Source organism: Colius striatus, chromosome 1 (genome assembly GCF_028858725.1).
Source record: "Colius striatus isolate bColStr4 chromosome 1, bColStr4.1.hap1, whole genome shotgun sequence".
Classification (NCBI taxonomy): Eukaryota; Metazoa; Chordata; class Aves; order Coliiformes; family Coliidae; genus Colius; species Colius striatus.
In genome coordinates, this window is record NC_084759.1 from 1,818,252 (window position 1) to 1,836,416 (window position 18,165).

At 67.6% G+C, this 18,165-nt stretch overlaps 1 protein-coding gene across 1 annotated transcript in view; it reads left to right on the forward strand.

Moving 5' to 3' along the window:
• The window catches only part of LOC133629651 (phosphatidylinositol 3,4,5-trisphosphate 5-phosphatase 2-like), a 36,520-nt gene that overhangs the window by 4,196 nt on the left and 14,159 nt on the right, over window positions 1-18,165 (forward strand). The window contains 8 exon segments of the mRNA XM_062020437.1: window positions 3,067-3,130; window positions 5,595-5,754; window positions 5,842-5,945; window positions 7,641-7,798; window positions 8,918-9,008; window positions 9,992-10,069; window positions 15,814-15,921; window positions 17,182-17,332. Of these exon segments, the coding sequence (XP_061876421.1) occupies window positions 3,067-3,130; window positions 5,595-5,754; window positions 5,842-5,945; window positions 7,641-7,798; window positions 8,918-9,008; window positions 9,992-10,069; window positions 15,814-15,921; window positions 17,182-17,332 (914 nt within the window).

The following is an 18,165-nucleotide window of genomic DNA, read 5'->3' on the forward strand; positions in this document are numbered from 1 at the left end:
CCCTGATTACCGCCTGGCACCCCTGGGTGCTGCTGCACTGAACCCCTCTGGCACCTCTGGGTGCTGCTGCCCTGAAGACTCCTGGCAGCCCTGGGTGTTGGCACTGCCTGAACCCTCTGGCACCCCTGGGTGCTGCTGCCCTGAACCCTCTGGCACCCCTGGGTGCTGCTACCCTGAACCTCCCTGGCACCCCTGGGTGCTGCTCCTGCCCCTGAACCCTCCTGGCACCCCTGGGTGCTGCTACCCCTGAACCCCCCCTGGCACCCCTGGGTGCTCCTGCCCCCTGAACCCTCTGGCACCCCTGGGTGCTGCTGCCCTGAACCTCCCTGGCACCTCTGGGTGCTGCTGCCCTGAGGTCCTCTGGCACCCCTGGGTGCTGCTCCTGCCCTTGAATCCCCCTGGGGCACCCCTGGGTGCTGGCACTGCCCACCTTCCCCTGGGCCAGTTTCCCAACTCTGTCTGTGGCCACAGGGTTTCTGTGCCACCAAGCCAGGGTGGTGAGGGGCTGCTCTGGCACCTGGGGGACACTGGAGTGGTTGGGGGGTGGGTCTTGGCACAGGCTCTGGGGTAAGGGGTCATCTGGCACTGGTGTCACCCCCTTGCTTGTCCTGGTGCTGGCAGTGGCAACCCCAGCTCAGGGGCTGGTGCCCCCCAGCCCCGCTGGCACTGCCAGGCTGCTGCTGTGGCCACAGCTGAGGCTGTGCTGAGGGATGGGCTCTGCAGCAGGGCAGTGCCAGGCACAGGGGGGCCATGCTGGGGGCTGCTCTGGACCCTGCTGTGGGGATCTGTGCCAGGCTGGAGCGTGTCATGGGGGCACTCTGCAGCCCCTGTGCCACTCTGCAGCCCCTATGCCAATGCGCAACCCCTGTGCCCCTGTGCAGCCCCAGTGCCAATGTACAGCTCCTGTGCCAATGTGCAACCCCTGTGCCAGTGAGCAGCCCCTGTGCCACTCTGGAGCCCCTGTGCCAATGTGCAGCCCCTGTGCCAATGTGCAGCCCCTGTGCCACTCTGGAGCCCCTGTGCCAATGTGCAGCCCCAGTGCCAATGTACAGCTCCTGTGCCAATGTGCAAACCCCTGTGCCAGTGAGCAGCCCCTGTGTCCCTGTGCAGCCCCAGTGCCACTGTGCAACCCCTGTGCCAGTGAGCAGCCCCCTATGCCAATGTGTAGCTCCTGTGCAGCCCCTGCACCACTGTACAGCCCCTGTGCCAACATGCAGCCCCAATGCCACTCTGCAGCCCCTGTGCCACTCTGCAGCCCCAGTGCCCATGTGCAGCCCCTGTGCCACTCTGCAGCCCCATGTGCCAATGTGTAGCTCCTGTGCAGCCCCTGTGCCCCTGTACAGCCCCTGTGCCAATGTGCAGCCACTGTACAGCCCTTGTGCAGCCCCTGTGCAGCCTCTGTGCCCGTGTGCAGCCCCTGTGCCACTCTGCAGCCCCTCTGCCACTGTACAATCCCTGTGCCACTCTGCAGCCCCTGTGCAGCCCCAGTGCCACTGTACAGCCCCTGTGCCACTCTGCAGCCCCTCTGCCACTGTACAATCCCTGTGCCAATGTGCAGCCCCTGTGCCACTCTCCAGCCCCTCTGCCACTGTACAACCCCTGTGCCACTGTACAGCCCCTGTGCCACTTTGCAGCCCCATGTGCCAATGTGTAGCTCCTGTGCAGCCCCTGTGCCCCTGTACAGCCCCTGTGCCAATCTGCAGCCACTGTACAGCCCCTGTGCCACTTTGCAGCCCCATGTGCCAATGTGTAGCTCCTGTGCAGCCCCTGTGCCCCTGTACAGCCCCTGTGCCAATGTGCAGCCACTGTACAGCCCTTGTGCAGCCCCTGTACAGCCCCTGTGCCAATCTGCAGCCACTGTACAGCCCTTGTGCAGCCCCCTGTGCAGCCCCTGTGCCACTCTGCAGCCCCTGTGCCACTCTCCAGCCCCTCTGCCACTGTACAACCCCTGTGCCACTGTGCAGCCCCTGTGCCACTTTGCAGTCCCATGTGCCAATGTGTAGCTCCTGTGCAGCCCCTGTGCCCCTGTACAGCCCCTGTGCCAATGTGCAGCCACTGTACAGCCCTTGTGCAGCCCCTGTGCAGCCCCTGTGCCACTCTGCAGCCCCTGTGCCACTGTACAACCCCTGTGCCAATGTACAGCCCCTGTGCCACTCTGCAGCCCCTGTGCAGCCCCAGTGCCAATGTACAGCCCCTGTGCCACTTTGCAGCCCCATGTGCCAATGTGTAGCTCCTGTGCAGCCCCTGTGCCAATCTGCAGCCACTGTACAGCCCCTGTGCCACTTTGCAGCCCCATGTGCCAATGTGTAGCTCCTGTGCAGCCCCTGTGCCAATGTGCAGCCACTGTACAGCCCTTGTGCAGCCCCTGTGCAGCCCCTGTGCCACTGTGCAGCCCCTGTGCCAATGTGCAGCCACTGTACAGCCCCTGTGCAGCCCCTGTGCCACTGTGCAGCCACTGTGCAGCCCCTGTGCCAACCTGGGGCCCATCAGCAGCCACTGCTGGTGCCTATAAATAGCTGCTGGGGTGGGCACAGGGCACTGCAGCAGCACCAACAGCCTGTGCTGGGCACAGCCAGGTACACGAGGATGTGCCAGGGCTGTGCCAGGTAGCCACGGCACACAGGGGCTTTGCCAGGCACCCATGGCACTCAGCACCACTCTGGCACCCCCCAGCACCCATTTGGGACCCTCCAGTACCCTTCTGGCAACCCCCAATGGCCATTTGGGCCCCCCAGTCCCCATCTGCCCTCCCCCCCAACACCCCTCTGACACCCTCCAGCACCCATCTGGGTCCTCCCAGCACCCCTCTGGCACCCCCCAATGCCCATTTGCCCCCCCCAACACCCCCTTGGCACCCCCCAGCAGGATCAGTGCTGAGATCTGGCACCTCAGTGCAATCTCCTGGGTGATGCTGGTACCCAAGCCCTGACCCCCCCTGGATGCCCATGCCCACACAGTGGCACAGGGGCCCTGTGGGGTGAGTGTTGGTGCCCCCCCTGGGCTGGGGTGCTGCCCACCCCCCAGCAGCCTCTGCCTGATGCCACCCCCCCTTCCCTTTGCCCCCAGGTTCCAGAAGCACGTGCACACCTATCGGATCCTGCCTGATGAGGACGACTTCCTGGCAGTGCAGGTGGGCACTGCCCCTTCCCCCCACCATGGCACCCCCTCCCCAACCCTGGCACCCCCTCCCCAAAATGTGAGACCCCCCCTTAAAACCTGGGACCCATGTGTGCAGGGTGGGGGGGTCTCTGTGCCCCCCAGCTCTCCTGGGAGGCTGGGTGTGGGGAGGGGGCTTGGCATTGACCCTGTGCCATGATGTGCCAAGGGGGGGTCCCTGCATGGAAGGGGGGGGGTCTCTTCATGTGGAGGGGGTCCCTGTGTGGGGAGGGGGGGCTCTGCATGGAGTCCCTGCTCAAAGGGGGGTCCCTGCATGAGGAGGGGTCCCTGCATGAAAGGGGTGGGGGGAGTCCCCAAACAATGAGGGATCCCTGCACAAAGGGGGGGTCCCTACACATTGGGGGGTGATCCTCACACTAGGGGGGTCCCTGCATGAAAGGGGGGGTGATCTCACACTAGGGGGGTCCCTGCATGAAAGGGGGGTGATCTCACACTAGGGGGGGTCCCTGCCCGGGGGGGGGGGGGGATCCCTGCATGAATGGGGGTCCCTACACATTGGGGGGTGATCCTCACACTAGGGGGGGTCCCTGCATGAAAGGGGGGTGATCTCACACTAGGGAGGGGTCCCTGCACGGGGGGGGGGGGATCCCTGCATGAATGGGGGTCCCCTACACATTGGGGGGTGATCCTCACACTAGGGGGGTCCCTGCATGAAAGGGGGGTGATCTCACACTAGGGGGGGTCCCTGCACGGGGGGGGGGGGGGATCCCTGCATGAATGGGGGTCCCTACACATTGGGGGTGATCCTCACACTAGGGGGGTCCCTGCATGAAAGGGGGGGTGATCCTCACACTAGGGGCGTCCCTGCATGAAAGGGGGGTGATCTCACACTAGGGAGAGATCCCTACAGAGAGGGGGTGTCCCTGCATGAATGGGAGTTCCTACACATTGGGGGGTGATCCTCACCCTAGAGGGGTCCCTGCATGAAAGGGGGGTGATCCTCACACTAGGGAGGGTCCCTGCACAGAGAGGGGGGGGTTCCTTGCATGAAAGGGGAGCCCCTGCACATTGGGGGGTGATCCTCACACTAGGGAGGGTCCCTGCACAGAGGGGGATCCCTGCATGAATGGGGGGTCCCTACACATGGAGGGGGTGATCTTCACACTAGGGGGGTCCCTGCACAGAGGGGAGGGGATCCCTGCATGAATGGGGGTCCCTACACATTGGGGGGTGATCCTCACACTAGGGAGGGTCCCTGCACAGAGGGGGGGGTCCCTGCATGAATGGGAGAGTCCACTGCATGAAAGGGGGGGGTCCTTACACATTGGGGGGGGTCTTTACAGAAAGGGAAGGTCCCTACATGAAAAGGGGGGGGGGTCTCTGCATGGGAGGGGGTCTCTGTATGGAGTCCTTGCACACAGGGGGTTCCTGCCTGAAAGAGGGGGGGTCCCCACACAAGGGGGTGGGGGGTCTCTGCACAGAGGGAGGATCCCTGCATGAAAGGGGGGGGTCTCTACATGCTGGGGGGGGATCCCCACACAAGGGGGGGTTCCCTGCACAAAGAGGGGTCCCTACATGTTAGGGGACTGCACAGGGGTCTCATTGCACAGGGGCTGGTTGCACAGGGAGTTGGTTGCACAGGGACTCATTGCACAGGGGCTGGTTGCTCAGGGACTGGTTGCACAGGGACTCATTGCACAGGGACTCATTGCACAGGGATCTCGTTGCACAAGGGTCTGGTTGCACAAAGATCTCGTTGCACAGGTTCTTGTTGCACGGGGCTCTCGTTGCATGGGGGTGTCGTTGCACGGGGCTCTCGTTGCACAGGGCTCTCGTTGCACGGGGCTCTCATTACACAGAGGCTCGTTGCACGGGGCTCTCGTTGCACAGGGAGCTTCACGGGGCTCTCATTACACAGAGGCTCGTTGCACGGGGCTCTCGTTGCACAGGGAGCTGGTTGCATGGACTCTCGTTGCACAGGGAGCTGGTTGCACGGGCTCTCGTTGCACGGGGCTCTCGTTGCACAGAGGCTCGTTGCACGGGGCTCTCATTACACAGAGGCTCGTTGCACGGGGCTCTCGTTGCACAGGGAGCTGGTTGCACGGGGCTCTCGTTGCACGGGGCTCTCGTTGCACAAGGTCTCGTTGCACAAGGTCTCGTTGCACGGGGGCTCTCGTTGCACGGGACTCTCGTTGCACGGGGCTCTCGTTGCACAGGGCTCTCGTTGCACGGGACTCTCGTTGCACGGGGCCTCTCGTTGCACGGGACTCTCGTTGCACGGGGCTCTCGTTGCACAGGGCTCTCGTTGCACGGGACTCTCGTTGCACGGGGCTCTCGTTGCACGGGGCTCTCGTTGCACAGGGTCTCGTTGCACGGGGCTGTCGTTGCACGGGGCTCTCCGCGCCCCAGGCGGGGTGTGTTTGGGGGTGTCCTTGCCTTGCTGGGGGGGTTTCAGCGCCTGCCCCGTGTCCCCGCAGACGTCGCAGGGGGGTTCCCGGCGCGGCGGGGTGCAGTCGCTGCCGGAGCTGGTGGCTCTGTACGTGCAGCCGGGGCAGGGGCTGGTGTGCGCGCTGCTCTTCCCGGTGGAGCGCGACAAGGAGCGCGACAAGGAGCCCCCCGAGGAGCGCGACGGCTCGGGTGAGGGCGCGGGGGGGCTGCGGGGGAGGGACCCGCGGGGGGGGCCGGGGGCTGATTCCCACGGCCCCGCCCCGGTTCCCGCCGCAGATGGGGACGACGAGAAGCCGCCGGTGCCGCCGCGAGCAGCGACCGCAGCCGGGAGCGGCGCTGCGGGGCCGGGACCCCCCGGGCAGCCCCCCGGGAGCGAGGGCGTCGGCCGAGAGGTGAGGGGCTGCGGCTCTGCTGCCAGCCCGCTGCCAGCCCCTGCCCACCCCCTGCCCACCCCCTGCCCGGCACTGCCAGCCCCTGCCCACCCCCTGCCCACCATATCCATCCCCTGCCCACCCCCTGCCCATCATCTCCATCCTCTGCCCGCCCCCCTGCCCACCCCCTGCCTGGCATTGCCAGCCCCTGCCCACCCTCTGCCCATCATATCCATCCCCTGCCCATCGTGCCCACCCCTTGCCCACCCCCTACCCGGCATCCCCTGCCACCCCCTGCCCACCATATCCATCCCCTGCCCACCCCCTGCCCATCATCTCCATCCTCTGCCCGCCCCCTGCCCACCCCCCCTGCCTGGCATTGCCAGCCCCTGCCCACCCCCTGCCCATCATATCCATCCCCTGCCCATCGTGCCCACCCCTTGCCCACCCCCTACCCGGCATCCCCTGCCACCCCCTGCCCATCATATCCATCCTCTGCCCGTCCCCTCCCCACCCCCCTGCCCGGCATTGCCAGCCCCTCCCCACCCCCTGCCCATCGTGCCCTTCTCCTGCCCACCCCCTGCCCATCATATCCATCCTCTGCCTGCCCCCTGCCCACCCCCTGCCTGGCATTGCCAGCCCCTGCCACCCCCTGCCCGGCATCCCCTGCCCATCGTGCCCCACCCCTTGCCCACCCCCTGCCCATCCCCTTCCAGCCCCCTCCCCATCCCCTGCCCACCCAGTGCCCGTGCCCACCCCCTGCCCATCCCCTTCCAGCCCCCTCCCCATCCCCTCCCCACCCAGTGCCCGTGCCCCACCCCCTGCCCATCCCCATCCTATCCCCTGCCCACCCCCATCCTATCCCCTGCCCACCCCAATCCCCTCTCTGCCCACCCCAATCCCCTCCCCATCCCCTGCCCACCCTGTGCCCACTCCCTCCTCACCACCTCCCCATCCCCTGCCCACCCCCTGCCAACCCAGTGCCCGTGCCCACCCCCTGCCCATGCCCATCCTATCCCCTGCCCACCCCCATCCCCTCCCCATCTCCTGCCCGCCCCCCTGCCCGTGCCCACTCTCTCCTCATCCCATCCCCTGCCCACCCTGTGCCCACTCCCACTCCCTCCTCACCCCCTCCCCATCCCCTGCCCACCCCATGCCCACCCCTTGCCTGTGCCCACCCCCTGCCCATCCCCTGCCCATCCCCTGCCCACCCCCTGCCCACCCAGTGCCTGTGCCCACCCCCTGCCCATCCCCTGCTCACCCCCTGCCCACCCAATGCCTGTGCCCACCCCCTGCCCATCCCCATCCTGTCCCTTGCTCACCCCCTCCCCATCCCATGCCCACCCCATGCCCACCCAATGCCTGTGCCCACCCCCTGCCCATCCCCATCCTGTCCCTTGCCCACCTCCTGCCTATCCCCTCCCCATCCCCTGCCCACCCCCTGCCCGTGCCCATCCCCTTCCAACCCCCTCCCCATCCTCTGCCCACCCAGTGCCTGTGCCCACCCAGTGCCCGTGCCCATCCTATCCCCTGCCCACCCCCTGCCCACCCCTTGCCTGTGCCCACCCCCTGCCCATCCCCATCCTATCCCCTGCCCATCCCCTGCCCATCCCCTGCCCATCCCCTGCCCACCCCCTGCCCGTGCCCATCCCCTTCCAACCCCCTCCCCGCCCCCTGCCCACCCCCTCCCCGCCCCGTGCCCAGCCCGTGCCCACCCCCCGCAGCCCCAACGGCCTGAGCAGCCTGTGCCACGATTACCTGCGGGGCAGCTACGCGCTGGACCTGGAGGCGGTGCGGGGAGGGGCCAGCACCCTCCCCCACCTGCACAGCACCCTGCTCAGCTCCTGCAAGCGCCTGCACGGGTGGGTGCGGCGCCTGGCACCCACGGGGGGGTCCTGGCACCCATGGGGGTGGTTGGGGGGGTGTTGAGGGGGTCCTGGCATCCATAGGGGGGTCCTGACACTCATGGGGGGAGGGGGGGGTAGGAGGATCCTGGCACCCATGGGGGTGGTTGGGGGGCTGTTGAGGGGGTCCTGGCATCCATAGGGGGGTCCTGACACCCATGGGGGGGGGGTTGGGGGGGGTCTTGGCACACATGGGAGGGGTTGAGAGGGTCCTGCCTGGCACCCCTCAGGGGTTGGGGGGTGTTGGGAGGGTCCTGGCACCCATGGGAGGAGTTAGGAGGGTCCTGGCACCCATGGGGGGTTGAGGGGGACTGTTGGGGGTCCTGGCATCCATGGAGGGGGGTTAGGGGGGGTCCTGGCAACCATGGGGTTGTTGGGGGGCTGTTAGAGGTCCTGGCACCCATGAGAGGGTGTTGGGGGGTGTTGGGAGTCCTGGCATCCATGGGGGGGTTTAGGGGGGTTCTTGGCACCCATGGTGGGGGTTGAGAGAGTCCTGGCACCCATGAGGGGTTGAGGGGGGCTGGGGGGGTCCTGGCATCCATAGGAGGGGTTTAGGGGGGTTCCTGGCACCCATGGGGTTTAGGGGGAGTGTTGGGGGTCCTGGCATCCATGGGGGGCTGTTGGGGGTCCTGACATCCATGGGGAGGGGCTTAGGGGGGGGTCTTGGCACCCATGGCGGGGGTTAGGAGGGTCCTGGCACCCATGAGGGGTTGAGGGGGGCTGGGGGGGTCCTGACACCCATGGGGGGGGAGTATAGGGACTGTTGGGGGGTTCTGGCACCCATGGGGAGGTTGGGGGGGTTTGGGAGGGTCCTGACACCCATGGGAAGGTGTTGGGGGGGGTTCAGGGGGGCTAGGGGGGTCCTGACACCCATGGGGACAACTGGGGGGTCCTGGCACCCACTGGGGGGTGCTAAGGATGATGAAGGGGTCCTGGCACCCATGGGGGGGGTGTTTGGGGGGGTTCCTGGCACCCATGGGGAAGGGTTTGGGAGGTGTTGGGGGTCCTGGCACCCATGGGGGGGTTGGGGAGGTGTTGGGGGGCACCGACTGAGCCCCCCCTGCTGTCCCCCCCCAGCGAGGTGGACAAGGTGCTGGTGGGGCTGGAGATCCTGGCCAAGGTGTTTGACCAGCAAAGCCCCCCCATGGGCACCAAGATCCTGCAGCAGGTGAGGGGGGACGGGGCAGAGACCCCCCCAAACAGCCCCCAGCACCCCCTCAGCACCCCCCAGCACCCCCCAGCACCCTGACCCAGGGGGGAGGGAAAGGATGGGGAGAAACATCCACCTCTGGGGCTGGGGGAGGGGGGTCCAGGGGTCCCATCCTGCCCTGTCCAGTGGTGCTGGGGGGGTTCTGCCCCTCCCAGGGGTGCTGGGGTGGGTTTGAGGGTCCCATCCTGCCCTGTCCTGTGGTGCTGGGCTCCCTCCCTTTTCAGGGGTCCAGGGTGGATCTGAGGGGGAGGGGGGGTCTCATCCTGCCCCATCCCATGGTGCTGGGTGTCCCTTCCTTTTTGGGGGTCCAGGGTGGCTTTGGGGGTCCCATCCTGCCCTGTCCCACGGTGCTGGGGGCTTCTACCCCTCCCAGGGTGGGCAGGGTGGCTGTGGATCCCATCCTGCCCTGGTGCTGTGTGGCTGTGTGTGTGTGTCCCATCCTGCCCTGGTGCTGTGTGTGGGTCCCATCCTGCTCTGGTGCTGTGTGGCTGTGTGTATGTGGGGGTCCCATCCTGCCCTGGTGCTGTGTGTGGGTGTGGGTCCCATCCTACCGTGGTGCTGTGTGTGGGTCCCATCCTGCCCTGGTGCTGTGTGTGGCTGTGTGGCTGTGGGTCCCATCCTGCCGTGGTGCTGTGTGTGGGTCCCATCCTGCCGTGGTGCTGTGTGTGGGTGCCATCCTGCCGTGGTGCTGTGTGTGGCTGTGTGTGTGGGTCCCATCCTGCCGTGGTGCTGTGTGTGGGTCCCATCCTGCCGTGGTGCTGTGTGTGGGTGCCATCCTGCCGTGGTGCTGTGTGTGGCTGTGTGTGTGGGTCCCATCCTGCCGTGGTGCTGTGTGTGGGTCCCATCCTGCCCTGGTGCCGTGTGTGGCTGTGTGTGTGGGTGCCATCCTGCCGTGGTGCTGTGTGTGGGTCCCATCCTGCCGTGGTGCTGTGTGGCTGCAGGGTGGGGAGCAGGAGCTGCAGACGCTGGTGCTGAAGCTCTCGGTGCTGAGGGATTTCCTGGCCAGCATCGAGAAGAAGGTCAGAGGGGGGAGGGGCGGCTTTTGGGGGTCCCCGAGTTCAGGGGGGTCCCCAAAGTGAGGAGCGTCCCTGATGGCACTGGGGAGCATGTGGTGGCACTGGGAGCACTGGGGGCACTGGGCAGGCTGTGTGGGGCACTGGGAGCACTGGGAGCACTGGGCAGGCTGTGTGGGGCACTGGGAGCACTGGGAGCACTGGGCAGGCTGTGTGGGGGCACTGGGAGCACTGGGAGCACTGGGCAGGCTGTGTGGGGCACTGGGAGCACTGGGCAGGCTGTGTGGGGCGCTGGGAGCACTGGGGAGCACTGGGAGCACTGGGCAGGCTGTGTGGGGCACTGGGAGCACTGGGAGCACTGGGCAGGCTGTGTGGGGCACTGGGAGCACTGGGAGCACTGGGAGCACTGGGCAGGCTGTGTGGGGCACTGGGAGCACTGGGAGCATTGGCAGGCTGTGTGGGGCACTGGGAGCACTGGGCAGGCTGTGTGGGGCACTGGGAGCACTGGGAGCACTGGGAGCACTGGGCAGGCTGTGTGGGGCACTGGGAGCACTGGGAGCACTGGGCAGGCTGTGTGGGGCGCTGGGAGCACTGGGAGCACTGGAGCACTGGAGCACTGGGCAGGCTGTGTGGGGCACTGGGAGCACTGGGCAGGCTGTGTGGGGCGCTGGGAGCACTGGGAGCACTGGGAGCACTGGGCAGGCTGTGTGGGGCACTGGGAGCACTGGGAGCACTGGGCAGGCTTGTGTGGGGCACTGGGAGCACTGGGAGCACTGGGAGCACTGGGCAGGCTGTGTGGGGCGCTGGGAGCACTGGGAGCACTGGGCAGGCTGTGTGGGGCACTGGGAGCACTGGGAGCACTGGGGCACTGGGAGCATTGGGAGCACTGGGCAGGCTGTGTGGAGCACTGGGAGCACTGGGAGCACTGGGAGCACTGGGCAGGCTGTGTGGGGCGCTGGGAGCACTGGGCACTGGGAGCATTGGGAGCACTGGGCAGGCTGTGTGGAGCACTGGGAGCACTGGGAGCACTGGGAGCACTGGGCAGGCTGTGTGGGGCGCTGGGAGCACTGGGAGCACTGGGCAGGCTGTGTGGGGCACTGGGAGCACTGGGCAGGCTGTGTGGGGCACTGGGAGCACTGGGAGCACTGGGCAGGCTGTGTGGAGCACTGGGAGCACTGGGAGCACTGGGCAGGCTGTGTGGGGCGCTGGGAGCACTGGGCAGGCTGTGTGGGGCACTGGGAGCACTGGGAGCACTGGACAGGCTGTGTGGGGCACTGGGAGCACTGGGAGCACTGGGCAGGCTGTGTGGGGCGCTGGGAGCACTGGGCAGGCTGTGTGGGGCACTGGGAGCACTGGGAGCACTGGACAGGCTGTGTGGGGGCACTGGGAGCACTGGGAGCACTGGGCAGGCTGTGTGGGGCGCTGGGAGCACTGGGCAGGCTGTGTGGAGCACTGGGAGCACTGGGCAGGCTGTGTGGGGCACTGGGAGCACTGGGCAGGCTGTGTGGGGCACTGGGAGCACTGGGAGCACTGGGCAGGCTATGTGGGGCACTGGGAGCCCTGGGCAGGCTGTGTGGAGCACTGGGAGCACTGGGAGCACTGGGAGCACTGGGCAGGCTGTGTGGGGCACTGGGAGCACTGGGCAGGCTGTGTGGAGCACTGGGAGCACTGGACAGGCTGTGTGGGGCACTGGGAGCACTGGGAGCACTGGGAGCACTGGGAGCACTGGGAGCACTGGGCAGGCTGTGTGGAGCACTGGGAGCACTGGGCAGGCTGTGTGGGGCACTGGGAGCACTGGACAGGCTGTGTGGGGCACTGGGAGCACTGGGAGCACTGGGCAGGCTGTGTGGGGCACTGGGAGCACTGGGAGCACTGGGAACACTGGGAGCACTGGACAGGCTGTGTGGAGCACTGGGAGCACTGGGAGCACTGGGAGCACTGGACAGGCTGTGTGGGGCACTGGGAGCACTGGGAGCACTGGGAGCACTGGGAGCACTGGGCAGGCTGTGTGGGGCACTGGGAGCACTGGGAGCACTGGGAGCATTGAGAGCACTGGGCAGGCTGTGTGGGGCGCTGGGAGCACTGGGGCACTGGGAGCATTGGGAGCACTGGGCAGGCTGTGTGGAGCACTGGGAGCACTGGGAGCACTGGGAGCACTGGGCAGGCTGTGTGGGGCGCTGGGAGCACTGGGAGCACTGGGCAGGCTGTGTGGAGCACTGGAGCACTGGGAGCACTGGGAGCACTGGGCAGGCTGTGTGGGGCGCTGGGAGCACTGGGCAGGCTGTGTGGGGCACTGGAGCACTGGGAGCACTGGGGCACTGGGAGCAATGGGAGCACTGGGCAGGCTGTGTGGGGCGCTGGGGAGCACTGGGGCACTGGGAGCATTGGGAGCACTGGGCAGGCTGTGTGGAGCACTGGGAGCACTGGGAGCACTGGGAGCACTGGGCAGGCTGTGTGGGGCGCTGGGAGCACTGGGAGCACTGGGCAGGCTGTGTGGGGCACTGGGAGCACTGGGAGCACTGGGCAGGCTGTGTGGAGCACTGGGAGCACTGGGAGCACTGGGCAGGCTGTGTGGGGCGCTGGGAGCACTGGGCAGACTGTGTGGGGCACTGGGAGCACTGGGAGCACTGGACAGGCTGTGTGGGGCACTGGGAGCACTGGGAGCACTGGGCAGGCTGTGTGGGGCGCTGGGAGCACTGGGCAGGCTGTGTGGGGCACTGGGAGCACTGGGAGCACTGGACAGGCTGTGTGGGGGCACTGGGGAGCACTGGGAGCACTGGACAGGCTGTGTGGGGCGCTGGGAGCACTGGGCAGGCTGTGTGGAGCACTGGGAGCACTGGGCAGGCTGTGTGGGGCGCTGGGAGCACTGGGCAGGCTGTGTGGGGCACTGGGAGCACTGGGAGCACTGGGCAGGCTATGTGGGGCACTGGGAGCCCTGGGCAGGCTGTGTGGAGCACTGGGAGCACTGGGAGCACTGGGAGCACTGGGCAGGCTGTGTGGGGCACTGGGAGCACTGGGCAGGCTGTGTGGAGCACTGGGAGCACTGGACAGGCTGTGTGGGGCACTGGGAGCACTGGGAGCACTGGGAGCACTGGGAGCACTGGGCAGGCTGTGTGGAGCACTGGGAGCACTGGGCAGGCTGTGTGGGGCACTGGAGCACTGGACAGGCTGTGTGGGGCACTGGGAGCACTGGGAGCACTGGGCAGGCTGTGTGGGCACTGGGAGCACTGGGAGCACTGGGAACACTGGGAGCACTGGACAGGCTGTGTGGAGCACTGGGAGCACTGGGGAGCACTGGGAGCACTGGACAGGCTGTGTGGGGCACTGGGAGCACTGGGAGCACTGGGAGCACTGGGAGCACTGGGCAGGCTGTGTGGGGCACTGGGAGCACTGGGAGCACTGGGAGCATTGAGAGCACTGGGCAGGCTGTGTGGGGCGCTGGGAGCACTGGGGGCACTGGGAGCATTGGGAGCACTGGGCAGGCTGTGTGGAGCACTGGGAGCACTGGGAGCACTGGGAGCACTGGGCAGGCTGTGTGGGGCGCTGGGAGCACTGGGAGCACTGGGCAGGCTGTGTGGAGCACTGGGAGCACTGGGAGCACTGGGAGCACTGGGCAGGCTGTGTGGGGCGCTGGGAGCACTGGGCAGGCTGTGTGGGGCACTGGGAGCACTGGGAGCACTGGGGCACTGGGAGCATTGGGAGCACTGGGCAGGCTGTGTGGGGCGCTGGGAGCACTGGGGCACTGGGAGCATTGGGAGCACTGGGCAGGCTGTGTGGAGCACTGGGAGCACTGGGAGCACTGGGAGCACTGGGCAGGCTGTGTGGGGCGCTGGGAGCACTGGGAGCACTGGGCAGGCTGTGTGGGGCACTGGGAGCACTGGGCAGGCTGTGTGGGGCACTGGGAGCACTGGGAGCACTGGGCAGGCTGTGTGGAGCACTGGGAGCACTGGGAGCACTGGGCAGGCTGTGTGGGGCGCTGGGAGCACTGGGCAGACTGTGTGGGGCACTGGGAGCACTGGGAGCACTGGACAGGCTGTGTGGGGCACTGGGAGCACTGGGAGCACTGGGCAGGCTGTGTGGGGCACTGGGAGCACTGGGCAGGCTGTGTGGGGCACTGGGAGCACTGGGAGCACTGGACAGGCTGTGTGGGGCACTGGGAGCACTGGGAGCACTGGACAGGCTGTGTGGGGCGCTGGGAGCACTGGGCAGGCTGTGTGGAGCACTGGGAGCACTGGGCAGGCTGTGTGGGGCACTGGGAGCACTGGGCAGGCTGTGTGGGGCACTGGGAGCACTGGGAGCACTGGGCAGGCTGTGTGGGGCACTGGGAGCCCTGGGCAGGCTGTGTGGAGCACTGGGAGCACTGGGAGCACTGGGAGCACTGGGCAGGCTGTGTGGGGCACTGGGAGCACTGGGAGCACTGGGCAGGCTGTGTAGGGTGCTGGGAGCCCTGGGCAGGCTGTGTGGGGCACTGGGAGCACTGGGAGCACTGGGAGCACTGGGAGCACTGGGCAGGCTGTGTGGGGCACTGGGAGCACTGGGAGCACTGGGCAGGCTGTGTGGGGCGCTGGGAGCACTGGGCAGGCTGTGTGGAGCACTGGGAGCACTGGGCAGGCTGTGTGGGGCACTGGGAGCACTGGGAGCACTGGGAGCACTGGGCAGGCTGTGTGGAGCACTGGGAGCACTGGGAGCAGTGGGCAGGCTGTGTGGGGCGCTGGGAGCCCTGGGCAGGCTGTGTGGGGCACTGGGAGCACTGGGAGCACTGGGCAGGCTGTGTGGGGCACTGGGAGCACTGGGAGCACTGGGAACACTGGGAGCACTGGACAGGCTGTGTGGAGCACTGGGAGCACTGGGAGCACTGGGAGCACTGGGCAGGCTGTGTGGGGCACTGGGAGCACTGGGAGCACTGGGAGCATTGAGAGCACTGGGCAGGCTGTGTGGGGCGCTGGGAGCACTGGGGCACTGGGAACATTGGGAGCACTGGGCAGGCTGTGTGGAGCACTGGGAGCACTGGGAGCACTGGGAGCACTGGGCAGGCTGTGTGGGGCGCTGGGAGCTCTGGGAGCACTGGGCAGGCTGTGTGGAGCACTGGGAGCACTGGGAGCACTGGGAGCACTGGGCAGGCTGTGTGGGGCGCTGGGAGCACTGGGAGCACTGGGAGCACTGGGCAGGCTGTGTGGGGCGCTGGGAGCACTGGGAGCACTGGGCAGGCTGTGTGGGGCGCTGGGAGCACTGGGAGCACTGGGCAGGCTGTGTGGGGCGCTGGGAGCACTGGGCAGGCTGTGTGGGGCACTGGGAGCACTGGGAGCACTGGACAGGCTGTGTGGGGCACTGGGAGCACTGGGAGCACTGGGCAGGCTGTGTGGGGCGCTGGGAGCACTGGGCAGGCTGTGTGGGGCACTGGGAGCACTGGGAGCACTGGGCAGGCTGTGTGGAGCACTGGGAGCCCTGGGCAGGCTGTGTGGAGCACTGGGAGCACTGGGAGCACTGGGAGCACTGGGTAGGCTGTGTGGGGTGCTGGGAGCACTGGGAGCACTGGGCAGGCTGTGTGGGGCGCTGGGAGCACTGGGCAGGCTGTGTGGGGCGCTGGGAGCACTGGGAGCACTGGGAGCACTGGGAGCACTGGGCAGGCTGTGTGGGGCACTGGGAGCACTGGGCAGGCTGTGTGGGGCGCTGGGAGCACTGGGAGCGCTGGGAGCACTGGGAGCACTGGGAGCACTGGGAGCACTGGTGCCTGAGCCCGCTGTCCCCAGGCTCTGCGGGCGCTGCAGGAGCTGAGCGCTGCTGCCCCCCTGCCCGGGCCCGGCCCCCCCCCAGCCCTGAGCCACAAGGCCAAGAGCATCCCAGTGCAGACCTTCGAGGTGAGCTGGGCTGGGCCACTGGGGGCACTGGGAGGCACTGGGGGCTTCACCATCCCTTGGGGGAGCTTCACCATCCCTGGGTGGGCACATTAGGGCTTCACCATCCCTTGGGGGGCACAGGGGGAGCTTCACCATCCCTTGGCATGGCACTGAGGGCATGAACCCCCCCTATGACAGAAGTGGCACATTGGGGGCTTCACCATCCCTGGGGGGACACGGGGGGGCTTCACTATCTCCTGGGTGGGCACAGAGGGGGGGCTTCACCATCCCTGGGTGGGCACAAGGGGGGGCTTCACTGTCCCTTGGGGGGCTTCACCAACCCTGAGGTAGGCACAGGGAGATCTTCACCGTCCCTTGAGGGGATACAGGAGGGGTTTCACCATCCCCTGGGTGGGCACAGAGGGGGCTTCACCATCCCTTGAGGGGGCTTCACCATTCCTGGGGGGACACAGAGAGGGCTTCACTATCTCCTGGATGGGCACATGGGGGGGCTTCAGCATCCCTTGAGGGGGCTTCACCATCCCTGGGTGGGTACAAGGGGGGGCTTCACCATCCCTTGGCATGGCACTGAGCACATGAACCCCACCTGTGACACAAGTGGCACATTGGGGGCTTCACCATCCCTTGAGGGGACACAAGGGGGGGCTTCACTGTCCCTTGCCATGACACTGAGGGCATGAACCCCCCCTATGACAGAAGGGGCACGGGGGGGGGGTTTCACCATCCCTTGGGGGGGCACAAGAGGGGGCTTCACCATCCCTTGGGGGGGCTTCATCATCCCTGTGGGGGGCACAGAGGGGGCTTCACCATCCCTTGGGGGGGCACAGTGGGGCTTCACCATCCCTTGAGGGGGCTTCACCATTCCTGGGGGGACACAGGGGGGGCTTCACTATCTCCTGGATGGGCACAAGGGGGGGCTTCAGCATCCCTTGAGGGGGCTTCACCATCCCTGGGTGGGCACAGGGGGGGATCACCATCCCTTGGGGGGGCTTCACCATCCCTTGGGGGAGCACAGTGGGGGCTTCAGCATCCCTTGAGGGGGCTTCACCATCCCCTGGGTGGGCACAGGGGGGGCTTCACCACCCCTGGTGGGCACAGGGGGGCTTCCCCACCCTCTGGGGGGGGCACAGGGGGGCTTCACCACCCCCGGTGGGCACAGGGGGCTTCCCCATCCCCAGGCTGCCCTTGGGGGTCCGTGGGGGTCTGTGGGGGTCCGTGGGGGCCGTGTCCATGGCCGTGCCAGCAGAGCTGTGGCCGCAGGTGAAGCTGGACGTGAGCCTGGGCGAGCTGCCCAAGCTGGGCAAGGGGCAGAGACAGACGCTGAGTGTGGACGTGGAGCGGGGCCAGGTCGTGCTGCTGCGGCGCCAGAGGGACGTCAGCGAGGACTGGAGCTGCTTCAGCCACGACAGGAGTGAGGGAGGGGCACAGGGGGCATGGGCAGGGGCACAGGGGGCATGGGCAGGGGGCACAGGGGGCACAGGAGCTGCTTCAGCCACGACAGGAGTGAGGGAGGGGCACAGGGGGCATGGGCAGGGGCACAGGGGGCATGGGCAGGGGGCTCAGGGGGCACAGGAGCTGCTTCAGCCACGACAGGAGTGAGGGAGGGGCACAGGGGGCATGGGCAGGGGCACAGGGGGCTTGGGCAGGGGCACAGGGGGCACAGGGGGCATGGGCAGGGGCACAGGGGGCACAGGGGGCATGGGCAGGGGGCTCAGGGGGCACAGGAGCTGCTTCAGCCACGACAGGAGTGAGGGAGGGGCACAGGGGGCATGGGCAGGGGCACAGGGGGCACAGGAGCTGCTTCAGACACGACAGGAGTGAGGGGCATGGGCAGGGGCACAGGGGGCATGGGCAGGGGGCACAGGGGGCACAGGAGCTGCTTCAGCCACGGCAGGAGTGAGGGAGGGGCACAGGGGGCATGGGCAGGGGGCACAGGGGGCACAGGAGCTGCTTCAGACATGGCAGGAGTGAGGGGCATGGGCAGGGGCACAGGGGGCATGGGCAGGGGGCACAGGGGGCACAGGAGCTGCTTCAGCCACGGCAGGAGTGAGGGAGGGGCACAGGGGGCACAGGGGGCATGGGCAGGGGGCACAGGAGCTGCTTCAGCAACGACAGGAGTGAGGGAGGGGCATGGGCAGGGGCACAGGGGGCACAGGGGGCATGGGCAGGGGGCACAGGAGCTGCTTCAGCAGCGACAGGAGTGAGGGGGGCATGGGCAGGGGCACAGGGGAGCACTGGAGGACA